This window comes from Nomascus leucogenys, chromosome 8 (assembly GCF_006542625.1).
Source record: "Nomascus leucogenys isolate Asia chromosome 8, Asia_NLE_v1, whole genome shotgun sequence".
Classification (NCBI taxonomy): Eukaryota; Metazoa; Chordata; class Mammalia; order Primates; family Hylobatidae; genus Nomascus; species Nomascus leucogenys.
This window is the reverse complement of record NC_044388.1, coordinates 12,511,382-12,530,867: the sequence shown is the minus strand read 5'-3', so window position 1 is coordinate 12,530,867 and position 19,486 is coordinate 12,511,382. Positions and strand designations below refer to the sequence as shown.

General features: G+C 43.1%; 1 protein-coding gene across 5 annotated transcripts in view; it reads left to right on the top strand.

Annotated features, from left to right (window-relative positions):
* Positions 1-19,486, top strand: part of ARMC8 (armadillo repeat containing 8) — a 117,173-nt gene that overhangs the window by 94,761 nt on the left and 2,926 nt on the right. For all 5 annotated transcript variants that reach the window (XM_030816767.1, XM_030816768.1, XM_030816771.1 and 2 more), the window contains 3 exons: positions 8,120-8,215; positions 12,730-12,802; positions 14,226-14,319. In XM_030816767.1, the coding sequence (XP_030672627.1) occupies positions 8,120-8,215; positions 12,730-12,802; positions 14,226-14,319 (263 nt within the window). The remainder of the gene's footprint in view (positions 1-8,119; positions 8,216-12,729; positions 12,803-14,225; positions 14,320-19,486) is intronic.

The following is a 19,486-nucleotide window of genomic DNA, read 5'->3' as shown; positions in this document are numbered from 1 at the left end:
AAAACAGGAACAGTGGGAGGATTCACAATACCTTATTTCAAGACTTAATTATAAAAGTACAGTAGTAATGAAGACAGTATGCTCTTAGCAAAAAAAGGTAGCACATATTGATCAATGGAACAGATTAGAGAGTCCAGAAATAGACCCACACATATATGGCCGGTAGATTATTGACAAAGGTACAAAGGCAACTCGGTGGAGAAAAAATGGTCTTTTCAAGAAAAGATGCTGTACAAGTGCCCAAAAAAATTAACTTTGAACTATACCACACACTTGAGATAAAAATTTACTGATAGACATAACATAAAAGGTAAAACTATAAAACTTAGAAAATGCAGGAGAAAATCTTCGAGATCTTAGATTAGGCGAAGAGTTCTTAGCTATGAAATTTCAAACATCATTCAGAAACGAGGAAGGTAAATTGGTCTTCATCAAACTGTAAAACTTCTGCGCCGTGAAATGCACTGTTAGGAGACTGAAATGACAAGCCATCCACTGGAAGGAATATTTGTGGATCAGATACCTGACAAATGACTTGTGTCCAGAATATTTGAAGAATTCTCAAAACAATAAGAAAACAACCAAGTATAAAACTGAACAAACAGGCTGGGCACGGTGGCTCACGCCTGTAATCCCAGCACTTTGGGAGGCCGAGGCGGGTGGATCACGAGGTCAGGAGATCGAGACCATCCTGGGTAACATGGTGAAACCCTGTCTCTACTAAAGATACAAAAAATTAGCCGGATGTGGTGGCGGGCACCTGTAGTCCCAGCTACTCAGGAGGCTGAGGCAGGAGAATGGCGTGAATCCAGGAGGTGAAGCTTGCAGTGAGCCGAGATTGCGCCACTGCACTCCAGCCTGGGTGACAGAGCCAGACTCTGTCTCAACAACAACAACAACAACAAAAAACTGAACAAACAATATGAACAGATACTGCACAATAAAATATCACTATGCATCTTTTAGAATAGCTAAAATTTTTTTTAAAACAGTACAATTGCTAGCAAGGATGCAGAGCATCTAGTGGAAATGCAAAATAATACAGTCATTTTGGAAATGGTTTGACACTTTCTTACAAAGTTGAACATATACTTGCCATACGACCCAGCAGTCCTATTCCTAGCCATTTACTCACATAAAATGAAAACCTAAGTTTACACACGTTCATAACAACTTTATTTGTATCACCAAAAATTAGAAATTAACATCCCTCAACAAACTATGGTGCATTCATATAATAGGATATCACAGGCACAATAAAGAGGGACAAACTGTTGCTGTATGTAACAACATGGATGAATCTCAAATGCATTATGCTACATGAAAGATGCCAGATACAAAAGGCAAGATACTATATGATCCCATCTATATGACCATCTGTAAAAGACAAAACAGTAGAGACAGAGAACAAATCAAAGGTATCCAAGGCTTAAAGGTTGGGGGCAAGATTTGACTATAAAGGGATAGCACAGGACAATTTAGGGAGGGAGGTGGTGATAGAACTGCTCTGTAAATGCTGACTGTACTGGTGATTTTAAGATTCTATACATTTGGTAGGCCGGGCACGGTGGCTCACACCGTAATCCCAGCACTTTGGGAGGCTGAGGCAGATGGATCACTTGAGGTCAGGAGTTCAGGACCAGCCTAGCAACATGGTGAAGCCCTGTCTTTACTAAAAATACAAAAATTAGCCGAGTGTGGTCACGCACCTGTAGTCCCAGCTACTTGGGAGGCTGAAGCAGGAGAATCGCTTGAGCCTGGGAAGCAGAGGTTGCAGTAAGCCGAGATCACACCACTGCACTCCAGCCTGGGTGACACAGCAAGACTCCATCTCAAAAAAAAAAAAAAAAAAAAAAAAAAAAGTTTCTGTACATTTGGTAAATTTACTACCAAAAGAGTGAATTTTACTGTATTTCATAATTCTGTTCTCATTTCTACAAATGAAATGCCAATTGGGATTTTGATCGTATTGTATTTATAAATAAATTTGGGAAGAAGTGACATCTTAACAATATTGAGTCTTCCAATTCATGAATATATCTTCCCAATTATTTAGGTCTTCTTTAATTCTTCTTAGCAGTGTTTTGTAGTTTTTGATATATAGGTCTTGCACTCTTGGTCAGATCTATTCCTATTTCATATGTTTTTGTAAATGTTATTTTTAAAATTTTGATTTCCAGTTGTTCGTTGTTAATATATGGTAATACAATTTTCGTATGTCAGTCTCGTATCCGGCATTCTTGCCAAAGTCACTTTATTTTGTGTGGATTACTTAAAATTTTCAAAAAGTGATCACATCTGTAAATAAAAATAGCTTTATTTCTTACTTTCCAATCTATATGCTATTTTGTTTTTCTTGTTTCATTGTCTAGCTGGAACTTCCAGTGTAATGAGATGAGGATGAACATATTTGTTTTGTTCCCAATATTAGAGGAAAGCACTCAGTCTTTCACTATTGGATATGTAGGGTGTAGGTTTTTCATAGATTCCCTTTATTAAAGAAAGGAAAAGAAATTATCTTCTAGTTTGTTGAGTTTTTATCATAAATAGATATTGGATTATTTTTACTTTTTTATTTTTAAACCCCAAACATGAGCCATAGATTTTTTTTTCAATCACTTTTTTTGCATCTGTTGAAATCATTTTTTTTAAACTCTGATTTATATGGTGAATTCATTTGATTCAGTTTCAATGTTAAACTAATATATTTGAGGTAAACCAATATATTTGAGGTAAACCTAATTTAGTCATGTATTATCCTTTAGATATATTGTTAGATTCAATTTACTGAAATTTGGTAAGGAGTGTTTCACATCTATATTCATGAGGGGTATTGATGAATAGTTTTTTTATAATGTCTTTTTCTGGTTTTGGTATTGTGATAATGCTGGCCTTGAGGAATGAGGTGGAGGTGTTCCCTCTTCAATTTTCTGCAAAAATTTGTGAAGAATTAATTATTTTTTTCTTCAATTTTGATGGAATGCTACCAGTTGGAATCATCTGGATACGATGACTATTTTGTGGAAAGGTGTTTAACTACAAATTCAGATTTTTTAATAGAAATAGGACTACTCAGGTTATCTGTTTCTTGTGTGAGGTTTGGTATTATGTGTCTTTCAAGGAATTTGCTCATTTCATCTAAGTTTTCAAATTTATTAACATAAAACGGTTCATAATTTCTTATTCCTTTTTCAAGTCTGTAGTATCCTTTGCAATATCCCCTCTCTTGTTCTTTATATTGGTAATTCCTTTTTTTCTTTTTTTTCTTGGAGACAGAGTCTCGCTCTGTCACCCAGGCTGGAGTGCAGTGGCCGATCTTGGCTCACTGCAACCTCTGCCTCCCAGGTTCAAGCCTTTCTCCTGCCTCCACCTCCCAAGTAGCTGGGATTACAGGCACGTGTCACCACACCCGGCTAATTTTTGTATTTTTAGTAGATACGAGGTTTCACCATGTTGGCCAGGCTGAGCTCAAACTCCTGACCTCAGGTGATCTGCCCACCTCGGCCTCCCAAAGTGCTGTGATAACAGACATGAGCCACTGTGCCTGGCTGGTAATTCCTTTTTTCCTGTTCAGTCTGACTAGAGGTTTAGCAAAGAATCAGTTTTTGGTTTCATTGCCAAAGAATCAGTTTTTGGTTTCATTGATTTTCCCACCTATTATTATTATTATTATTATTATTATTATATATATTTTTTTGAGACAGTTTCGCTCTGTCGCACAGGCTGGAGTGCAGTGGTGCAATCTCAGCTCACTGCAAGCTCCGCCTCCCGGGTTCACGCCATTCTCCTGTCTCAGCCTCTCCGAGTAGCTGGGACTACAGGCGCCCGCCACCACGCCCAGCTAATTTTTTGTATTTTTAGTAGAGACGGGGTTTCATCATGGTCTCGATCTCCTGACCTCGTGATCTGCCCGCCTCAGCCTCCCAAAGTGCTGGGATTACAAGCATGAGCCACCGCGCCTGGCCTTATTATTATATTTTTAAGACAGAGTCTCACTCTGTTGCCCAGGCTGGAGTGCAGTGGTGTGATCTAGGCTCACTGCAGCCTCCATCTCCTGGGTTCAGGCTATTCTCGTGCCTCAGCCTCCCGAGTAGCTGGAATTACAGGTGCCCACCACCACACCCTGTTACTTTCTTTTTTTTTTTTTTTTTTTTTTTTTTGAGACGGAGTCTTGCTCTGTTGCCCAGGCTGGAGTGCAGTGGCGTGATCTCGGCTCACTGCAAGCTCCGCCTTCCGGGTTCACACCATTCTCCTGCCTCAGCCTCCCGAATAGCTGGGATTATAGGCGCCTGCCACCATGCCGGGCTAATTTTTGTATTTTTAGTAGAGATGGGGTTTCACCATGTTGGCCAGGCTGGTTTTGAACTCCGAACCTAGTGATCCACCTGCCTCGGCCTCCCACAGTGCTGAGATTACAGGCATGAGCCACCATGCCTGGCCAACTTTTTGTATTTTTAATAGAGGTGGGGTTTCGCCATGTTGGCCAGGTTGACCTCAAACTCCTGACCTCAAGGGATCCACCTGCCTCGGCCTCCCAAAGTGCTGGGATTACAGGCATCAGCCACCGCACCCAGCCTGCTCTCTATTTCAGAGTTTAGCCAACTGTTTCTGTAAGAGGCAAGGTATATGTTTTAATTTTTACAGGCTCTGGTCTCTAGCAACTACTCCTCTATGCTGTTCTAGCCTGGAAGCAGCTATAGACAATACATAAGCAAGTAGATATGGCTGTCTTCCAATAAAAATTACCAAAAGAGAAAGCAGGCTGGATTTGGCCCAAACCATAATTTACCAGTCTCTGCTCTATTTCCTTGATTTCCAGTTGTTCATATTAGTATATACACTAATATGCATACATTAATGGGGTGTGTGTGTGTGTGTGTGTGTGTGTGTGTGTGTGTGTGTGTGTGTAGTTTTTATCTTTCCTTAGCCCACATATTCAGTGAGTTGGCCCAATAATTGATTTCTTTTTTTTTTTTTTTTTTTTTTTTTTTTGATACAGAGTCTCACTCTGTTGCCAGGCTGGAGTGCAGTGACGCGATATCGGCTCACTGCAACCTTTGGCTCCCAGGTTCAATAGATTCTCCTGCCTCAGCCTCCTGAGTAGCTGGGACTACAGGCACGTGCCACCACACCCAGCTAATTTTTGTACTTTTAGTAGAGATGGGGTTTCACCATATTGGCCAGGATGGTCTCAGTCTCTTGACCTCGTGATCCACTCGCCTTGGTCTCCCAGGGTGCTGGGGTTACAGGCGTGAGCCACCGCCCCTGGCCTAATTGATTTCTTTAAGATTTGATTTCTTGTCTCCATAGGAATATTTACAGAGGGGTTTTATGAGCTTCAAAACAGAACTGTACCTCACTCTTTCATGCTGTTCAAGCCTGGGGATGCATGGGTGTGTTCTAATACTACAAAAAGGGGAATTACTCACCTATCTTGCTGACCTGGTCTATTCTGAGGGATCTTCCCTGGAATTCCCTTTTATATTCTGTTTTAGTGGGTAAGAGGGGGTAGCTGTTTTCTAGGAGAGTCTAAAAGTGTTTACCATTTCTCTTCTCCCCATGAATACCTTGGTTATGAAGCCTTATTCAAATTCTTATTCATAGTAAGGATCATTTCCATTATTTCCTCTTAAGCTGCTCTGGCCAACCCATAGGATTGAGTCTTCTTGGTGAGAAATGGTGGGGAGATGGAGAACAAGAGAGTACTAAGCTATGATTCTTCCATGTGCTGCCCCACCCCCCTACTTCTCAGCCAGGTTTTACCTGTGTTCCCGTAGATTGGCCTCACCCTCTGCATTTTGATTTTGTCTTAGTAAAGCCTGGCAGAGGCTGGTTGGTGAGAATTGGATCACTACCACTGATGAATATCATTTTGCTGGCTTGCTCTTGGAAGGTGGGGTTATTGTAAAGCTTGCTAAGGCTTTCTGTAACCACTTTAAGGAATTCGAGCAGAACTAGAAAGAATGTGGTATTGTGAGTCTGGTGTTGCCACATTTGGATTGCATGTCAAGACAAGTGATGGAGAGGGAGAGAGAAACAATACTTGTAGGCTGGGCACTGTGGCTCATGCCTGTAATCCCAGCACTTGGGGAGGCCAGGGCGGGTGGATCCACGAGGTCAGGAGTTCGAGACCAGCCTGGCCAACATGGTGAAACCCCGTCTCTACTAAATATACAAAAATTAGCTGGGCGTGTGGCACACACCTGTAATCCCAGCTACTTGGGAGACTAAGGCAGGGAGAACTGCTTGAACCCAGGAGGCAGAGGTTGCAGTGAGCCAAGATGATCACGCCACTGCACTCTAGCCTGGTGACAGAGTGAGACTCCATCTCAAAAAAAAAAAAGAATACTCATTGTATTTAATTACCTTATCCTGTAGGCTCAGGTGGGGCTAGAATGTGGGGAAAGCAACTATAATTCTCTTGGTTCTGATGTCATCTTGAACTTGGACTCCTGAAACATTGACTGTCAACTCTTCACCAAACTAATTACTCCTGTTAATTACACTTGTCATGCTCATGTCTGCCCCTTCATAAGATCTTTTCCACAAGAGACTAACCAAAAAGAGTGCAGATTCATTATTATTAATTTCCTTAGGGTATTGTTCCTACCAAGAAATTTAAGACAGGTTCACCATGTACCAGTGCTTATATACCAGATCACCAGAAATCTGACACCTTCTCCAGATCAGATCATGTCTGTCCCACTTCTTGGGCACATAAAGGCCTCCTCAACATGATCTAACTGCCCTGGAATAAATAGTTCCCCAGTGTTTGCTTAGCTATTAGACTATACAATTTATGTTTCATGTCTACTGTGTCTCAAAGGCAGCCTTTTCTGGTTTCACACCTCAGGACTTACTCCCTAATAATCTAGTTACAGCAGTGTATTAATCTAGGAGAAATAAAACCATGCACCCTTTAGGGTATTTTGGGGCTTGGGCCACTTCAAGAAAACAGTCTCCTCAATTAGCTTAATTAACTTGTCTTGCAAAGAAAAAGTTTAAAATTGGAGAAAATTATGTGAATCTGTATCCCAGCCTCACCTCTCATTCCTTTGAGTTATTCCTGACTGGGTTCTAGGACTGTGTCTCTTGCTCTGGGAAGTTTTCCCTAACCCTTGCAGTATCCAACAAGTGCTTTTTCTTCATGCCTTCTCTATTCTCTGTTTACTTCAATCACAGTGAAATGTAATTGTTTGTGTGACACCTTCAAAGTCAGGGAGTGTGTTTTTTTCTCCTGCCTCATCCTGATGCCCTGCAGAGGGTATACCCATAATAGTTACTTAGTAAATGGTTTGTTGAATTGCTAAGCTTGGCACTGTTGGTATCCCTATCATAGTCCTTTCACCATTATCTTAATTTTTGCCTCCTGCTGGTCTGGCTTCGAGAATGGAACAGCTGACAAGAACAGTTTTTCATTTAAGAAGACTGCAGTCACCAGTGCAGTGGTTGTCCCCAAGGTGTACTGTCCTGCCACCTGGCACAGGCTTCCTCCAGTCTTCACATTAGGCCAGCCTGGACTAAGTTCCTTCACACATTTTACTTCCTTTTCTCTTCCCCTAACAGGGTTCAAAAAAGTTAAAAGGTCCTAAGTGCACATGGCTGGTGTAGCTGGTGGACAGGGTCTAGGCCTTCACCTAGAAGGTCATGAGCTTGGGAGCAAGCAGCAGGTGGAGGCCTAGGAAAGGGAGGCCTCCCTGGGAGGGGAGTTGCAACACCTACAGAGCTTCCACCAAAGAGACTACATTGTTGAAGGAACACTGTGGTTTGTCACAAGAGCTTCTCTTAGAAATGAGATTTTCAAGAAAAATAATAAGTTACATTTTCTCTTTGATTTGATAGTATGACCTATACAAAATAGCTGTCTTTGCCCAGCTATGGCTTAATGCCCAGGAAGAAACCACCCAAGTGTTGGGGTTCTCTTTTGACTAAGGTAGATTTTGTTTGGGTGTGGTTACTGTTACTAGCAGTGATGCCAGCAGATGAGAAATCAGGGCATTGAGAGTGGAACCTGTGAGAATCCATGTACCTTCAAGTGAAAAATTGCCCAAGCTCTTGAGACAGCTTGACTCTGGGACTTCAGAGTTTTCCTGACTATTGGCCGTTTGTTCTTTTCCAGACACTGTGCATCTTAGCCAACATAGCGGATGGAACAACAGCAAAAGATCTTATTATGACCAATGATGATATCCTTCAGAAAATCAAGTATTACATGGTGAGCCCTTGTCCCCTTTCACCATAGGATTAGAATGCAGGGACTGTTGCGTTGTTAACTCAAAATAAATTGTGCAGAGATTTTAAAAAGAGGAAAAGAATAGATTATTCTGTGACTCCTCAGATTCAAAGAACTCTCTTCCATCCTGAAGAAAAAGAAAAAACACCAACTCCTTGAAGCTTGTACCACTTGGTAATATTATTACCTGCCAGTCCACTCCCTGCCCTTGTCATCTACTGGTTGCCTCCCTCTTACTGAGTGAAGACCCGGGCTCTTGGCTTTCTCTCAGTGGCCTTCAGTCCCTGTCTTCCCTCTCAAGGCTTCAGTCCCATGGTGGATGAACCCTCTAGCCCCCGGCACCATAGTTCCTTTACCTGTTTGCTTCTAAACAATCTGCTACCTACTGCCATGGCCATACCCTGCATCTGATCATCACCAGAGACTGCCCATTGCCAAAATGTGGGTATCAAACAGCCCTCCACTTCTCATTATGTCAACATCTCTTGACAAAATTCTAATCATGGAGGAAGCCTCCCCTTGTCACACCAATCTGTCCTCTCTATCCCTGCCATGTCAGAGTTAACAACTGCAGAGAAAGGCACAGAACCCTACATGGGCACAGCTCCTCCTGGTGTCCTTCAGTGATTCTCTAGGAAGCTGGCACCCTCATTCTCCATAAGAATAGATTCTTACCTGCCCCTCATTCTTTAGACCTCACCTCTTCCCTCCCCCATTACAGTTAGTGATGACCTCAGCTTTTTGTCTTATTAAGAGAAACTAAAATCCTTCAGTGGCTCCTTGTTACATCTTGAATAAAGTTCATATGCCCTTATCATGGCCTGTCAAGTCCTACGTGACCTAACCCATTTATATCCCCAACTTATCTTATTCCTCTCTTCCTTTGTTCACTACACTGGCCACTTGAAGTTTCTCAAAAAGGCCATGTTCTTTCCTTCCTTGGGACCTTCACACATACTGGCTTCTCTGCCTGGAACACTTTTCTTCTCTCTGTTTCACCCTTCAAATCTCGGCTGAACTTATACTTTCTTACTGGACTCTTGCCCTTATAGATTATTCCTCATTACTGCATTTTGTTTACTTCCTTCAGAGCACTTAGCTCAGTTTTAGTGATACATGTTTGTGTGCCTACTGGGGGTCTCTACCACAATGTAAGTTCCTTGAGGGCAGGGACCACGTCAGCTTTGTGCACAATTGTATATCCACCATGGTGTCTGGCCCTTAGAATATGCTTGGTAAATATTTGTTGAATGAAAACCTTACCACTTCAACCAGGGATTCCCTTATCTTTCCAATACTAATCCACACTGTATCCATAATCACTTAAAAAGTTTTCCTTAACTTCTCATACCCATCGAGACATACCCATTTCTCTGTTATTCAAAGACAAAGCCAAACTTCTTTTCATTTTGAGACAGGGTCTCACTCTGTCACCCAGACTGGAGTGCAGTGACGTGATCTTGGCTCACCACAACTTCCACCTCCTAGGTTCAAGCAATTCTCCTGCCTCAGCCTCTTGAGTAGCTGGGATTACAGGCGTGGCACTATTGCCTGGCTAATTTTTGTATTTTTAGAAGAGATGGGGTTTCACCATGTTGGCCAGGCTGGTCTCAAACTCCTGACCTCAAATGATCCACCTGCCTCGGCCTCCCAAAGTGCTGGGATTACAGGCATGAGCCACTGTGCCCGGCCTTCAAAGCCAAACTTCTTAAAAGCATCTTTTCTGCACATACTGCCTCCTTCTTTACCTCTAAAGTCATTCTGTAACCTGCTCTATTTCACCTCTACCCCCATCATTCAACTGAAACTTAGGGTCACCAATGACTTCTATGATGGCAAATCCAAAGGATCCTTTTCTCTCTTCATCTTACCCCACTTACAGCAGACTTCAACCCAGCTGACTATTTCCTCCTCCTGGAAATATCCTTTTCTCTTGGCTTGCGTGACACCATACCTCCCTACTTATCTCTGGACCCTTTTCTCTTCTCTCCTACATGTGCTCTCCTGAGATCAGCAGATCACAACGTTCATTGTACAATAGGGCCTCGCAGGGAGCTTTCAAAGATTACTGCTTTGTTTCCTCCCTCCCAAGATTCGTATTTAATAGGTCTAGGGTTATAGCCTGGGCATCAGGATTTTTTTTTAAGATCACTAGGTGGTTATTACTTACAGACAGAGTTGAGAACCATTACCTTAGGAGAATCTCATCCACCCCCATAGCTTATACTGTCATCATTGTGCTGACAGTACGCTGTAATTTCCAAATGTGTTTCCCAGCCGAGACCTCTCTTCCAAACTCTGGACTTATATATCCTCCTGCCCTTTCAGCATCTCCATGTGGCTGTCTGATAGCATCTTGGAGTCTATCTTGATTTCTCCAGCTCTGTCCCCTCATTCACTCAATTTATCAAAAAGTCCTATCTGCCCTTCTTCCAAAACTGATCTTGAATCCAATTACTCCTTTTCATCACCACTGCCCCCACGCTAGTCAGTCCAAGTCACAGCACCTTATGCCTGATTAACTATAATAACAGTATCCTCCTTGACACTTCCTCACTGTCACTCCAATCCCTTCAGCCCAAGTGGTCTTCTAAAAATGTAAATCAGATCTTGTCCCTCCACCGTTTAAATCTTTCAGGGGCTTCCTCTCAACCCAGAATGAAATCCAGAGTCCTTACTGTGGCCTACAAGTTCGCACAATTTGGCTACACCTACTTTTCTGAACAGACAGCTCCTTCTTACCTCAGACCTTTTCAGGAACTTTTTCTCCTCCTTGGAATTTCAAGCCCTTTGCTCTTTGCACATCTGGCACCTTCCTATTCTTTAAGTCTCTGTTTAAATATTGCCTCCTTCAAAGAGATCTGTCTTGCACATTCCACCTAAATTAAGTTCCCACCCCTCCACCTTCCAATTTTCTCTATCCTCATAGTAATTTGTGTCCTCAAAAAATATTGAATGAATGATGAACAAACTTATGCATAGTAAATGCATATTTGTTATAGTATATACAAGCTCATTTATTCAACAAATATTGATTGATTGTCTGAGGCTGGGAGCAGATAAGTTTTATTCTGTTTTGTCTTAAGGGAGGCCAAACTGGACATCTCCTTAAAAGTGTTGGCAGTTAGAAGAAGAAAGAATCACTAGCCATAGAATTCTACTGGAGGAAGCCACATCCATTTCTTTGTCTCTGCTTAGTTGAAATATAGTCCTACATGAGAAGATAAGTCTGTCTTAGCCTTGAAAAAACCATTGAGCATATTTTGCCATTGATACTCCCTCAGATGTGCATAAATTATTTAAACATACTAGAAATTTTTTTTTATTGACCAATAGGACAATCATCTATAAAGTTTATTTTATTATTGGGTCCTTTTTCATTCAGGCGAAAGCACCCTATCCAAAGCAACCAGAAATGGTTGTACTTTCAGTACATAAAGCAAAATAAATAAGAATTGTATTTAGAAGAATAGGAGGCTCATTAGTGATAGTAAAGACATTTGAGAAATCAGCTGGAGATTTCATCAAGTTTTGGGGTATATTCCTATAGAAATAGGAGTAATTTAATTATTCCAGAAGCTGAATGTATTACATAATGCTTCTTGTTTTCAGCAAGTTGTGTCAGAGGAGTAAACCGTTTATAGATTGTGTGTGCGTGAAAGTCTAGGTGTTACAGAACTTCCTGACCATATATTCATTTTCTTCCCCCAAAGGAATTATTGGGCCATTTGAATAAGATAACCAGTAGCTTAAGAGATAAATACCAAATGCACATCCACCCAGTGTATGTTGGCTATTGGTGACCTGGAAACATAGCCTAAGTCAAAAGCATAGAATTGTCATATGACAGTGTTTCCTCGTGCATGGGTTGAATCATAAATTGCAAACTGTACCCATAGCCCTAGAGGTGTTTTGTTTGTCCAGCCAGATGGTTTTTTAAATTTGAATTTGAATGTCTTTTGGCAAGGCTTGTACTCCTCAATTTGCCAGATTCTCCACTGTCCCTTGTTATCTTTAGCCCAACCCTTTTACTCATTAGTGTTAATTTCATGGCCCCTCAAGACATTTGAGTTTGAGGCCTCTTCTTCAGACCTTTTTTTTTTTTGAGACGGAGTCTCGCTCTGTCACCCAGGCTGAGTGCAATGGTGCTATCTCGGCTCACTGCAACCTCCACCTCCCAGGTTCAAGCGATTCTCCTACCTCAGCCTCCCTAGTAGCTGAGATTACAGGCGCCCGCCACTACACCTGGCAAATTTTTGTATTTTTAGTAGAGACGGCGTTTCACTGTGTTAGTCATCCTGGTCTTCAACACCTGACCTCGTGATCCACCCGCCTTGGTCTCCCAAAGTGCTGGGATTACAGGCATGAGCCACCTCACCCAGCCCTGCTTCAGACTTTTAGGTTATAGGAATTGCCTATGGTAGGTCCCCCCAAAAAAAAGATCTAAAATGAGATTACCACCATTTTGATTTTTTTTTCTTTTTCTGTATTAATAGGGCCATTCACATGTTAAACTGCAGCTTGCAGCCATGTTTTGCATATCAAACCTCATATGGAATGAAGAGGAAGGTAAGAGATTGGTGAGATTTGTTTTGAAAAAAATTATGGGAAGAGTGTCTTGCACAGGGAAGCCAGCAGGTGCCCCTGAGATCCTGGGCAGAGGCTCTGTTCTTGGACCATCTGGCCCAAGCACCCTCCAGAGTTGCCCTGGTATGAGAATCAGTGGAACTAGCCCAAGTCAGCTGGACAGTCAACACTGAGTGCCCCGCTGGAGCCAACTCTATACCAGATTCAAGGAGAGAGAGTGAGAAGTAAGTGGCAGTCCCCGCCATGAGAGAGCTGATGAGGAGGATGGTGAGATGCCCTTGAAGAAGGTGAGAGGAGAGAGTGGGGGGAGGATGAGCCTTCTTTATGAGCAGAGGAAGCACATATGAGGACTACAGGCAGATAAGCATGATGGAGAAGAAGATGCATTTGTGAGAAATGAGAAGTGCAATGTGACCAGTGAAGCAGCTGGTCTTTAAGGAGGCCTGTATAGATCAGAGGTTCTTTACTGTGACTGCATATTAGAATCACCTGGGAATTTTTACACCAGGCCAATTAAATCAGAATCTCTCGGGGTGGGCTCCAGGCATAAGTGGTTCTTAAAGCTCCCCAGATGATTCCAATATATAGCCAAGGTAGCAAATACAGGAGAGCAGTGGGTCTCAAGGCTGGGTTGGCTGCATTAGAATCACCTGGGGAACTTTTTTAAGTGCAGATTTCTGGGCCCCATGCCTAGAAATTCTGATTCAGTGTGTTTAGAGAGAGCCAGTGCATGAATGGTCACTGTGGGCTCTTCAGTGGGGAAGACTCCAGGGGATTACTCAGCAGCAGCGCCCAAAACAAAGTGCAAGAAGGGAAACTGGATTCCGCCCACAGACCTAGATACCAAGTACCACTTGTGTACTGGGGAGACAAAGCCACCCTCAAGGAGATGTTAGTCTAGTTGGAAGATAGAACAGAGTGATATGAAATTGGAAGTGCCAGTTGTGCGGAAAGGCAACAAAAAGTGCTGGGAGGACAGAGGAGGGTAGAAGACAATAGAAAGGGGAAGATAAGACCTGTTTAGAGTAGTAAGAGCCTGGCCTGGTCTGGCCAGGGCCATGGGTATGTCCTGAAAGAAGTGATGAAGCTGGGAGTCAGTGGCAGAGGGCCTTGTACCAGGCTGAAGAATCTCACCTTGACCCTGTAGTCCATGGAGAAATCAGTCCAACTGCAGAACCCAGGATAGACTGCAGGCAGGATGGTCAGGAGGCAGAGAGATGAGTTAGAAGACTGTCAGAGAGTCCAAGCATGAGCGGGTCCAACTACATTGGGAGAGGGTAGAGGACAAGGGGTACAGGAGGAGTAGGGAGTGAAGGACACTGGTAAGGCTCTAGATTGTTAATTTTACATCAAAGAGAGCATTTGCCTGGGTCATGTTCCCAATAACCTGGCTTTAATCGTTTAGGTTCACAAGAACGCCAGGATAAATTACGAGACATGGGCATCGTAGATATTCTACACAAACTGAGTCAGTCACCAGATTCAAACCTTTGTGACAAGTGAGTATGAATGCGAAAAGGCCTTGCTTTGGGCTGTGTTGGATTCTTTCATGAAAGGGTTTGAATTGCTTGGTAATTAATGGCCATACTTTTTAAATCCTTTAGATTCTTGGATTTTCTTTATAATTTTCTATGAGCCACTGTACGACATTTGAGTGAGCTGTAAACTAATGATTACCAAATTATTAAAGACTCTCATCTTATTGTGAATTAACATGAGTCTGGGCCATCTTAGTGGATTGGATCCAGAGGCCATTTGTGTGCATTCGCCTGATCATTAGAATAGACATGCATGTGGCGTTTTGGAAAGCAGAAAAACCAGTAATGCAAACATTCATTAGCTCAAAACCTCACTGAACACCCGTTTTGTGCCAGGCTGGCCCAGCTGCTGGGGATACAAAAGCGACCACTAAGGAATCACTGTCCTCAAAGAGCTCATCATTTCCTGGTAGAGTCGAGAGTTATAATCAGATACTCAGCTAACCTTGAAAGAGCCATAAATGCTCTTCCTAGCTGTGTGTTCTCCCTTGTGACAGCCTTCACTTTCCATTTCACCTTTGTATAATAACAAATCAGGGGACATCAGTACTTTGAGTCTCTAGACTCTTGAGCATGGCTTAGAAGCCCTGCAGCCCTTAATGGTCTGGCTCTGCCTTTCTCATCTTCCCTGCACCCACCATGTACACCCCATACTGCAGCCATACCTGTCCGCTTACAGTAGCACACCTTCATGCATTTACACATCTGTTCCATCTACTTTGCTATCCCAGTCTCCTCTCCTCTGAGTCCCCATTCATTCATCAGATATCTCTTTTTAATACCTGCCTTCTGCCAGGCATTGTTTTAGGCACTGGAGATATAATGGTGAATAAAATTGATGAAGTCTTTGCCCTCATGTAACTTACATTCTAGTATAGAAGATAGATGATAAACAAATGAATACGTAACACAGTATCAGGTGATGAGAGGTACCGTGAAGAAAAATAAAGCAAGGTGAAGGAATGGAAGATCAAGAAAATTTATTTTAGGTTAGCCAGTAAAGATCTCTCTGAGGATGACATGATCAGAGACCTGAATGAAATAAGGAAGATTTCATCTGGGCAAATGCTTAGACGAAGAGTATTACAGACAGGGGTGATAGTGGGTTCAAAGGCCCTGAAGCAGGAGTGAACTTGGTATGTTCAAGGAATAGCAAGAAGAACAGAGGGCTAATGAAAAATAATGAGAGGGAGAATGCTAATAGGTGGAAGAAGCCAGACCATGAAGAGCCTTGTAGGTAAGGTAAGGACTTTGGCTTTTATTCAGAGTTTAATAGGAAATCATTGGAGACTGTTAAGGAGAGGAGATATTATCTGATTTGAATTCCTTTTTTCCTTTTCCTTTTCCTTTTCCTTTTTCTTTTTCTTTTCTTCTCTTTCGAGATGGAGTTTCACTCTTGTTGCCAAGGCTGGAGTGCAATGGCGTGATCTTGGCTCACTGAAACCTCTGCCTCCTGAGTTCAAGTGATCCTCCTGCCTCAGCCTCCCAGGTAGCTGGGATTACAGGCGCCTGCCACCACAACCAGCTAATTTTTTTGTGTTTTTTAGTAGAGACAGGGTTTTACCATGTTGGCTAGGCTGGTCTCAAACTCCTGACCTCAGATCATCCACCCACCTCGGCTTCCCAAAGTGCTGGGATTACAGGCCTGAGCCACCATGCCGGGCCCTGATTTGAATTTTTAAAAGATCACTCTGGTGACTGTACAGAGAACCATCTGTAGGATGGCAAGAATGGAGGCACAGAGACCAGTTAAAGGCCATTGTAATAATGTCGGCAAGGGAGGGGGGGATTCATATTGGAAGTATTGAGAAGTGGTTGGATTCAGGATTTAATCTGAAGATAAGCACCAACAGGACTTACTCACAGATTCAGTATAGGATGTTAAAGAGAGGAAAGGAAAGTGTCTAAGGTTTTAGCCTGAGCAACTGGACAGAGGGTGTTGCCGTATACCAAGATGGTGAGGAATATAGAAGTGGGTTGCAGTAGGGAGCATCAAGAGTTCTTGTTTGGGTATGCCAACGTTAGGATGCCTATTAGATATCCAAGGGACTTGGAAGAGCAGGGCTGTAAATCTGAATGGTATTTATTTATTTATTTATTTTTTGAGATGGAGTCTTGCTCTTTCACCCAGGCTGGAGTGCAGTGGCGTGATCTCGGCTCATTGCAAGCTCCGCCTCCCAGGTTCATGCCATTCTCCTGCCTCAGCCTCCCAGTAGCTGGGACTACAGGTGCCCACCACTGCGCCCAGCTAATTTTTTGTATTTTTAGTAGAGACGGGGTTTCACCATGTTAACCAGGATGGTCTCGATCTCCTGACCTCATGATCCACCCGCCTCGGCCTCCCAAAGTGCTGGGATTACAGGCGTGAGCCACCGCGCCCGGCCAATCTGAATGATATTTAAAGCCATGGAGCTGGATGAAGTCTCCTAGAGCAAGTAAAAAAGAGAGAAAGGAGGACTAAGGACCAAGATCTAGAGTCCCCCCAGCATTTAGGCAGTGACAAGAAAGATGCAGCAAAGGAGCAGAAGGAACAGCTAGTGAGGCAGGCAGAGACTCAGGCGCATAAGGTGTCCAGAAAACAAAGGAAAAAGATGCCTGGACAGTGACCGTTTATCCTTCAAAACTCATATCAGGTTGCCATGTCCTCCAAAAAGCCTTGCCTGGCCCACTCTCCACCCTCCCCTCCAGGCTTTGCCAGGGATGCTTTTTGTGCTCCCGTAGCATCTGTAGAACACGTCACACTGTGCCTTGGCTGTCAGGTTGTCTGTCTTCTCCACTGAAGGGGAGAGGAACTTAACTAACTCCTCTGAAGTAAATGGCTCTTCGAGATTGTGAAGCACACAGAACAGGCTGGTCCTCTGCTTCCCCGAAGCTTACCATCCGGTAGGCTAAAGAAGAATAACTAGGCTGGGCACAGTGGCTCACGCCTGTAATCCCAGCACTTTGGGAGGCCAAGGCAAGCGGATTATGAGGTCAGGAGTTCAAGATCAGCCTGACCAACATAGTGAAACCCCGTCTCTACTAAACTCCAAAAATTAGCCGGGCGTGGTGGCGTGTGCCTGTAGTCCCAGCTACTCGGGAGGCTGAGGCAGGAGGATCACTTGAACCCAGAAGGCAGAGGTTAGGGTGAGCCGAGATTGCACCACTACACTCCAGCCTGGGCAACAGAGCAAGACTGTCTCAAAAAAAAAAAAAAAAAAAAAAGAAAGAAAGAAAAAGAAAAAAAAAAAAAAAAAAGAGGAAGAAGAACTAAATAACTGCAGCCCAAGGCTGCTGGTCAGATGAATGTACCATCAAAGTCAAGTCCATCCACATGCTGAAGGCTGGATTTGAGCTTGTACCTTGAGGACTGGAACCACCTCCACAGCTGCTGGCATAAACGATGGGCTCTGTCAGCCCATCTCTTCTGCCTGAGCGCCAGATTGTTCACTGGGGGTTTTATCTCATATTTATTCAGAAGTAAAAACAGATTTTACTTAAAATCATCTCAGGGATGACATAGAATGGTTAAGACAGGCCTTACCAGCATCAAGTGGGATAGGTTTAGCCTGCTTGCTTAGACCACTCTGGTGCAGTTTTCACATAAGTTTTTAGCTCATCTTAAACTTAAACCATAAAATAATAGAATCAAGGTCTGAGCTACCCAACCTGAGTCCATCTAAGAAAGGGTAATCTTGCCTCCAAAACCATTCTTCTAAAGACTCCTTAGATAATGGCAGTAGAAAGACAATAAAGGTACAGTGTCTGAGACCCAAAATAATCAAACCTAGCCAACCTCTGAATAAGATCCAGAAGGAGTTTGAATTTGGCAGATTTAAAGAGCAATACAGAATTTCGATCAAGACCCTTGTGGTATTCGCATCATGGTACAGTAAAGTCTATCACCTGAAGAATACATCTCTCAGGTTCCTTTTGTCGTTAAGGCTTTGATCCTTTGACTTTCAGATGCTTACAGATGAGGAACTATTGCTAACCAGCCCTCTCCACCCAGGCTTAGAGGGCTTCAGGGTTGCAGGGTCCCAGAGCTCCCACCTCCATCAGAACTGCTCTTCTCAGCCTCTTTAAATATTTGGGGAGTCAGGTGGATGGTCTGTGGCATCATTCATAAACTTGTTTCTGAAAATGTCCTTGTAGAACCCAACTTGCTCATAACTTGGAGATAATCTTTCTAGAGCTTTCTGTTCTGATGGATTGGACTATTCACAATATCATCTTTAGAGTCTTACATAATTGCAAGAATACACCTTAGTATACCACTTAAAAAACTGTTGTGTCCATTACTGCAGAAACTGCACTTCAATCCAGCTTATTGTATGCATAGTCTACTTGGTATTAGTTTGATCAGCTATTGTACCTTTCCATAGGTAGACTTTCTTTCCATAGCTTAGAAGAGACCATTGCTGAAACCTGACTTCCTAACTCCCACAATTGCAGCCTCTTTAGAAACTTTACCAAGTTTGTGATAGGAATAGTAAAGGAGGCCTCTTTGGGCCCGCCTCAAAGGGGGCCACTTTTACAAGGATCAGGATAGATTAAGTCACTGTTCACATTATTTTTTGGTTTGTTTGTTTTTTGTTCTTTTGTTTTTTTTTTGAGATGGAGTTTCACTCTTGTCGCACAGGCTGGAGTGCAATGGCACGATCTCAGCTCACTGCAACCTCCGCCCCCCCAGTTCAGGCCATTCTCCTGGCTTAGCCACCGAAGTGGTTGGGATTACAGGTGCCCGCTACCACACTCGGCTAATTTTTGTATTTTTGGTAGAAACCGGGTTTCGCCGTGTTGGCCAGGCTGGTCTTGAATTCCTGACCTCAGGTGATCCGCCCTTCTCAGCCTCCCAAAGTGCTAGAATTACAGGCATGAGCCACAGCACCCGGCCTACATTCTATCTTTTCCTTTCCACCTGGCCACCTTCTTCCCCCATCACCGTAACAACATACATCTCACATTGATCAGTTACGGTGTCATCAGGTGTGATGAGAAGAACAAGATGAAATTGTAGCCTTCTTCCACAGTTCTGAGGCATGTGAAGCATAAGACAGCCTCATCCCATGGGCTCTTGGCCCCTTCCATGCACCTTCTAATCACCTCAACACCATTTCTTTGGTCAGTTTTCTTATTTGCTTCCCAG